The sequence below is a fragment of the Microtus ochrogaster genome, linkage group LG7_11 (genome assembly GCF_000317375.1).
Source record: "Microtus ochrogaster isolate Prairie Vole_2 linkage group LG7_11, MicOch1.0, whole genome shotgun sequence".
In the NCBI taxonomy this organism is placed as follows: domain Eukaryota; kingdom Metazoa; phylum Chordata; class Mammalia; order Rodentia; family Cricetidae; genus Microtus; species Microtus ochrogaster.
In genome coordinates, this window is record NC_022032.1 from 832,135 (window position 1) to 840,102 (window position 7,968).

General features: G+C 46.4%; 2 protein-coding genes across 3 annotated transcripts in view; one reads left to right on the forward strand and one right to left on the reverse strand.

Moving 5' to 3' along the window:
* The window catches only part of Plat (plasminogen activator, tissue type), a 25,463-nt gene extending 23,819 nt beyond the window's left edge, over window positions 1-1,644 (forward strand). The window contains exon 9 of the mRNA XM_005362626.3: window positions 781-1,644. Within this exon, the coding sequence (XP_005362683.1) occupies window positions 781-939 (159 nt within the window). The 3' untranslated portion in view covers window positions 940-1,644. The remainder of the gene's footprint in view (window positions 1-780) is intronic.
* A 4,052-nt stretch (window positions 1,645-5,696) lies between these two features.
* Window positions 5,697-7,968, reverse strand: part of Ap3m2 (adaptor related protein complex 3 subunit mu 2) — a 16,169-nt gene continuing 13,897 nt past the window's right edge. For both annotated transcript variants that reach the window (XM_005362420.3, XM_026786931.1), the window contains exon 9: window positions 5,697-7,873. In XM_005362420.3, coding sequence (XP_005362477.1) covers window positions 7,773-7,873 — 101 coding nt within the window. In that variant the 3' untranslated portion in view covers window positions 5,697-7,772. The remainder of the gene's footprint in view (window positions 7,874-7,968) is intronic.

Sequence of the window (7,968 nt, forward strand, 5' to 3'; positions counted from 1 at the left end):
ACCAACATGGAGTAACCGCTGACATTAAGATCCGGATTAGAAAAAGTGAACCATAGTTCACTGAGGCCATATAACTAAATTAGTAGCAGATTCCTTATCAGAGTTTGTTTGTTTGTTTGTTTATTTATTTATTTATTTATTATTTGTGAGGCAGATCTCATTATGTAGTCCTAGCTGGCCTGAGACTCTATGTAGAAGAGGCTGACCTTAAATTCACAGAGAGCCACCTGTCTCTTTCTCCTAAGCGCTGGGGTTAAAGGTATGCACCACCATGTCACCCACTCCAATCAGATGTTATAAAACATGAGCAGTTTTGGTTTTTGTTTTCTGGGTGCTAAGAGTAGAGCTCTTGGATTTTTTTACATGGCAGGGAACCACTCTACTGAAGAGCCGCACCCCATCTCTGAACAGTTATCTTAAATCTGTGGTTTTTGGGGTTTAGTGGTTATTTATTTATTATTTTGAGACAATACCTCATTCACTGTGTGGTCCCTGGGTGGCATGTTCCCATTTGTAGCCCAGGCTGGCCTTGAACTCAGAAATCCACCTCCCTCTGCTTTTTGAATGCTATGATTAAAGGCATGTGCTACCATGCCAGGCTCTCAATGCTATTTTTACCAGAATTAAGATATGGCCAAATCTATAGCCTCAAGTCTCCCTCCCTGAACCAAGTTCTTTGAGGGCTACTATCTTCGTACTACAAATAGCAACCCAAATTTTCTTCCAGATATTCTGCCATGTGTACAAACAACTAATCCATGCATCTATGCTCTTCCACAGGGTGACTCGGGAGGACCGCTGGTATGCATGATCGATAAACACATGACCTTAGTTGGCATTATCAGCTGGGGCATTGGCTGTGGGCAGAAGGATGTCCCTGGGGTATATACAAAGGTGACTAATTACATAGACTGGATTCAAGACAACATGAAGCAATGACCCAGGAAACCCAGCTCCTTGGATCCGAAGAAGGACCTGCCTTCCTCTTCTATAGAAAACACATCTAAAAGGCCAAATGTCCTTTACACGTCATCTTTAAGAACTGCCACTCGGCAGAGGGACAGAGGGTCTGTAGGGGAGGACATAGCATTTACCTTGGATAGGTACTTTCACAGGTCTGACTTTAAAATAAATTCTGTCCGATGAGACGATGGGAAAATGCCAATCTCCCATAACTCCAGGATTTAAAAGAGAAGGGTAGACCAAAGTCCATCATGCTGGTCCACCATTTTGTACACTGGACCACAAGACACAAGAACACAAGACCATGTCTCGACAGTAAAACACCACTTGATATTTCAGGAAAGTTTGCATTAGGGACAAGAATGCATATTTATAGTTACAAGAGGGCCCAACAGGGCCTCTAAGAGATGGAGGGGCTGGCTGGCCAGATCACAGCCCCATAAAACCCTTGACATCCAATATTCCCCACCCCCTGCCCACCCTTCAACTCTTGAGAGGTTTTCCTTTATAGACACTGTAAATCTTTCTTTATAAACGATAACGATGGTTGGGAGAACTGTGTAATTTTTAATAACTGATGAAGTAGCATTAGCATATTTATATATTAATCTATTTACATTTTTACTTTGTTACTATAACTTTGTATTATACTGTACTTAAATAATAAATCCAAAGGTATTTTTCACACTTTCCAAGTGGTGGCTTATTTGTGGTCACGTTTTTGGTTTTGAGTCAGTTGAAAGACTTTCTCTCATTCTGTTCCGCTTACCCCAAGTCAAGATGCTAGGTGCCACCAACAGTAGAAATGGGGTGGGGAGAGCTGGCATGGACAGGAGGCATTCACAGAAAGCAAGCACAACGGAGCCTGTCTCAGCACAGCAGAGACCTCCCCAGAACTCAGTTGTGAGTTGGAAGATCATCAGGAAAAACAGGATTCAGAAGGGTTTTTACACAATGGGTAAGATTGGGTTAGTGGGCAGCTACAGGAAGGACAGTCCTGAGACAACCCCCCCCCACACACACCCAAATTTCACGATTGCCACAACAAAGACTTGGTGGCCAAAGGTCAGTAGAATACAGGGAATGGGCGACAGTTTGTCTTTATTCTATGTGGGGGAGGGAGGGCAGTTTGTGAGTTCCTGGGGCACATGTGAAGGTCAGAGTTTACCCACAGGAGTTGGTCTTCACTTCTACCATATGGAGCCTAGGGATTGGACTCACGTTATCCAACTTAGTGGCAGGCATCTGTGAACACAGGACTGGGGATTGAACTCAGGACTTCGGGTATGCTAAACACATACTCTACCACTGAGCTATATCCCCAACCTGATCTGAACGTGAGCAGGATTGTAGATCAGACGCTGGGGACTCTTGAGGGCCAAATAAGTGTTCTGCTCCAAATGAAGATACATCTGGAAAATCAACCACACTATGACCACAGACTGAGCAGACAGCTGCATGGCTCTGTGGACAGTAACTACAGCAACACAGGGAAGAAAATCCCCAAGCTATCCCTTACTAACATAGCAACGGCTCAACTGATGGGTCACACTAGACGCTACTATCTGGATTGCTTTTCTTTTTTCTTCTCATTCTGTTTTGTTTTCTGCTCCACAGAAACGATTAGGTCACAGACCAGGGCACACAAGTGTGCTGCCTGCGTCCTGCTGCTTTAGTAACTCCTTTAGTGTGTGTGATGAAGGCCTGAGGGTGTGTCCACACATAGTGCACATGTAAAGGCCAGGGGAGAACTTCCAGAAGCCATTTCTCCCCTTCTGCACAGGTTGGCCTGTGTGGTGAGCACTCTTTGCAGTTGGTATCTTGCTGGCCCTTGCACAGACTTACAGCCATGGAACATAGCCTCTCTCCCCGCTGTTGTCTCCAGCTTTCTTCACCATATTTTAGTTCCAAGAGTCTAGCTCATGATGTAATGCTTGCTCTTGGGTGTGGCTGGGTCAATTTATTTATTATTATTATTATTATTTAGGAAGAAAGGTCTTTCTTATCTCTAGAGGGTTTGTCAGTACATAGTACAAAGTCTCCTGTTGGAGGCTCTTTGAAGAAAAATAGTTTGAACTCACAAAATAAATTAACCAAAGCACAAGAACTTGATGGGGGAGGTGTGTTGGATGGTTTCTGAAATCTCTGATGTCCCCAGACCAGTGCCATCAACTTGAATCAGAGGCTAAGTCACAGATTTCTTGACCTCACACAAGTCTGCCTTCATGTTCTGATCTAAGATCTCAGGCAGAAATACATCTCATCCCATTCCTGAAAATTCTTCTTGAAGACAGCAGTAAGCAAGGCTCTTGGGTCTGCTGATCACAACTCCTTCACCCCTCCCCTGCTGGGCAAGCTTTTCTTCAGGCGCTAGGGTCAGTGAGCCGAAAAGCCTTCTGGGATGGGAATACAAAGTCAAAAAGCCCCAACATTCCTGAGTGGAGTCCTGGAAACCAAACACAGATGAAGACAATTGCTGACTCCTACGGAGCAGTGTCCAACAAGACAGCCATATGAATCACACCGAAGGGTCAGAGTAGCACATCCCTGCTTGCCCAGTATTGGTAGGAAATGCAGAGTGCACTGTCTGGAATTCACCAGAGGAAGGGAATGAGTCAGAGGGAAAGTAAAGGTTGCCCCCCTATTTCTGGCTGATTAAGAAAGAGGCCAACAGAACCGAAGAGCAAGTATGGTCCCAGGTAACCGTATGGGTTGGTTTTGGTTGTTAAAGACCAGAGGAATACAGAGCCGCGGTCCTGTTCCCTGATCCCCCCAGGCCTGTACATCACAAAAACGTTACAGACTTTCAACTCCATATATGAAAGCCGAACATATATGATCCTTAGTATTTAAGACCTGCTTGGGTTTCTCATTGAATTCCTTTTTAAATCCACGAACAATTATAAACAGTATTGCTGGCCCCTAGTCACCACCTACTGGCACAGAAGGAAATATAAGTCAATAACATTTCCTGCACCAAATGTCCCCTGACCATCCAGAGTGAGGGAGCAATGCATACAGCAGTCAGCCCTGCTCCGGGGGGAACATGTTCCAAGATAGCCGTGGGTGTCAGGAGACAGACAGCACTTACCCTACAAAGTCTGTTTCTCCTGTAAGTTGTATCCTATAACCAGATACTAAGGCATGGTCAATGACAGAATGGCAGAGTAGAACCAGCCGGACTCGACAGATGTCTAGTTCCGGGGAATCCCTCAGTCTGGGCGCAGGCTCAGCGCAGCATGTAGAACGGCAGCCTTTGGAACACAGGTTTTCTTCACGTCTCTCCCAAACACCGGTACCTTTGCCACACACCTCTAAGGCACAGCAGTGACAGAGTAGAAACATATGTGTTTTCTCCTGCTTCACAGTTTCAGTTAGAAGTATCGTTCTTGCTGAGATCTCAGCACATTTCACAGACGATTGTTTTCCTTATTAGAAACTTTGAATTTATCGTGGAGAGGAAGCATTTTCTTTCAACTTTCTTGGCTTCTCTTTGACCTATCCACACACACACAAACACACACACACACCTGGCACTCCTACTCTGTAAGTGCGGGTTCCTTGAGCACAAAGAGTGTGATACTATGACAGCTAAGAGTAAAGAGAAGCCCTTAGTGACCACCAAGCAGTGTACCACTGGGCACGGCACGATTTGTGTCCAGGGAAAGACAGTGTCTGGTGGATGGGATGGGATGGAAGTCAAATAAAGGCTTCACCAGACTACTCAGTATGGTACACATTTCTTGGAATTTTCCAGTTCATTATTTTCAGAATGTGGTTGCTAGGAAAGCGGGGAGGGTCCTGCACTAAAGAATGTCAGAGAAGGGTCAACAAACTGGTTCCATGAGTAAAGGCGCTTACAACCAAGCCTGATGTCGGGAGTTTCAACCTCAGGACTCAAAGAATGGAAGGAGAGACCTGACTCCCACAAGTTCTCTTTGGATTGCCACATACAGGCTGTGGCTTGTATAACTCCCATCCCCTCCTACCAACACAGACATCCATAAAGTCTCCAAAAAACAGACACTGAACTTTTAACAAGCACCATACGCTTCCCAGAGTCAGCAGAGATCTGCAGAAAGTCAGTTTGGAAGTGTGTCTACATGCTGATGTTGACTGGTGGCGACAGACCCCTTGTGGTGGTTTCAATGAAAATTGCTCTCCCCATAGGGTTGTATGATTGGATACTTGGTGCCCAGCAGTCACTGGCAGTGGGCTTTGAGACTTCAAAAGCCCACACCATTTCCAGCATACTCTCTGACTTCTGCTCATGGATCAGGTGTAAGTTCTCAGCTTTTCCTGCCACCAGGCCTTTGCTCCACCCTCACTGACTCTAATACCCTGAAAACATCAGCCCAATGAAACGTTTTCTTTTGTAAGTTGCCTTGGCCATGGTGTTTTGTCGCTGCAATGAAAAAGTAGCTAAGGCAGCCTTGATGCCTATCTCCCCCAGAATCTACAAGAGACACCTGAGACCTGCAGCTCTGCTTCCTGCAGCGAGAAAGAACACAGACATCGGAATTGCACCAAGGGCTTTAACAGCCTTTTTTATCTCAGGAAAATTATTAGATTCCTTTAGACCCTAGATGCCAACAACCTTACTAACAGCACCTGTCCCAACATGACCTGTCTCCCAGGGGTGACTGGACAATCACACCGTACACGTGGCTTTAGATATCACAAATAAGCAGCTTCTGCTTGGGGAAACACAGTGGAGTGTAACCGCTAGCCTCAGTAACCAGACGGAGACCAGATTGATAAAGCTTTATTAAGACTTAAACAGAAATACTACTACTTCTGCACATGGACCACACAGCGTGGGGAGCTATTGAGACACCCTGCGCTACCTGCCAGCTGACTGACAGTCACTGAGTGGGGACAGTCAGGCTTGCCTATATCCACCATGTCTAGGCCCGCAGGTCCCATACTCCAACCCCGTCTCTTTCTAGGTAGACAAGCTGTCCTGTGCTAGACAGAATAAAGGAACTGTACTTATGAACCTGAACATATTCAAGGACCGATATAAAGAGTTCCCTGTGTCTCAAGAAGCCTTGGAATCCTGCAGAGCCTGTGGAGGTGACATCATGCCCTGAAAGTCATCTGCAGAGTGTCTCTCTCCACACCGGGTGTGCAGAGCTACCCTAGTCCAGATTCTGGAGTGGAGCGGTCAGAATCAGCTGACTGTACAAAGCACGGTCCACCCCACAAGAAAATCACAAAGAAACATCACCCAGCAGCAAAACTAAGTACTGGCCACAGCAAGATACAACTAGCCAGAAAAATAACAAGCACAGAAACTAAGTGAGCACAAGTGATTGCAAACAGGACTCTAGGGGAGAGCTGTGCAGACCGAAGGAAATGCAGCTTCCCCCCCCTCCCCGCACAACACAGAGCACAGCCGCTCCCCAGGCTGCAAGTTAAAAACAACAAACCCCGCCTTTTATGTAGGTACTAAAATGAGTAATGGACACACTGAAACAGATTAAGAAATACTCGCTAGGAAAGTCATGCTCCTTCGGCTGCCATGGTTTAAACTCGTGGTTTACTCAAGATAACACAGCCTGCTCTCCTACAGCATCTGATTTTACTCAAAGGTTCAAGACACCTTTTTTTGTTTTTTGTTTGTCTTAAACGTGGACCGGGAGCAGTCTGCTGTCAACAGGTAGACAACAGTGTACAGACAGTAGGCAGCTTCATGGACTCATGCCTTTGGGGTGCCCACTGGGGGCTTCTGATGGGGACCTTCAGACAAGAAAGGGTAAGGCTTGGGGCCAATCCAGCCTGACAAACACAAATGGTGGTCGCCACGCGTAGGCATGGTCTACTTCTGTGGGACACGAGTTCCCATCTCACTCCACATTTCTAATTCAGAAAACCTAGCTGCACCAAACTGCTTTGGGGGCGCTCCCACCGAGGAGTCAGATACCCAACAAGAGACTGTTAGCTGCTCTGGCAACCTTCCCACCAAGATGATCGGCCAGCACAAGGAGCAAGCCCAAGCGAGAACCTAAAAGTCAGGCCACAGCGCTCCAGCCTCCAAGGGAAAATGACCCCACTGTGGTTTCATGTCAAGTGTGGACTTGAACTCTGGAAGTCCTGGACATGCAAGTCCTTCCTATACATGAGAAGGGTCAGAAAGAAACCACTCCACCCTGCTCCTCATAGCCACCGGGGAAACTCTGACCACTTTTTTGGCCAGTCCTTCTCTGTAGAATCTCTTGTTACAACTCTCTTCATATTAGCTTCTCTGGCTTATCCCTCATACAGTAGATCTGTTTCGTCCCACGGGCCATGCTAGGAATGAACCAGAGCTTGCACACTTCCTAGGCCAGTGCTCCGCCACTGGGTCACAATCCAGACCCATGGATCAAATCTGCACTGCTCTTTCTTCGACTCACACTATTTTTTCCCATTGTTTTTTGTCTTTCAAATCTTTTTATCTTAAAAAAAAATTCAATAGAAACATCTTCCATTGGACTTAGATAATTACAATCAAATGAACATCAAGTGCTGGTCTATCCCCCCCACCCAGTGGCAGCCATGGAAAGGTAGTGACATTCAACAGCACATAGCACAGCTCTCCACCATACGTTTCTCTAGAACTCAGTCAGGGCTGTGCTGGGTTTGGCAGTGCGTTCCCTGACAAGCCTTTCTCCCTTGATCAGTTACATGGCACTGAAGACTGAGGACAAAAGGGAGCAGATGGAGCCTGGAGAAAACTGACCTAAGAAACAGGCTGACGTTTTACTTTTAGACAAGTAAGAAATGAAAACATGTCCGTCATTGCTCCTCCAAGGAACACGTGCCCCTCAGGTTCGAACTTGGAACTTGCCGGCTTTGGTCATGTACTTTATGCCCTTGAATGGCTTGTACTTCTCTCCGTACATATCCAGACGGTTCACTTTGAGTCCTGGAGAGAAGAAGGGAGAGGGGGTAAGACGTGAGCATCCCTTGGAAGCAGCAGCAGCCAGGGGTCTGAGTCTGGGTCACTTCAGAAGCGGGGTG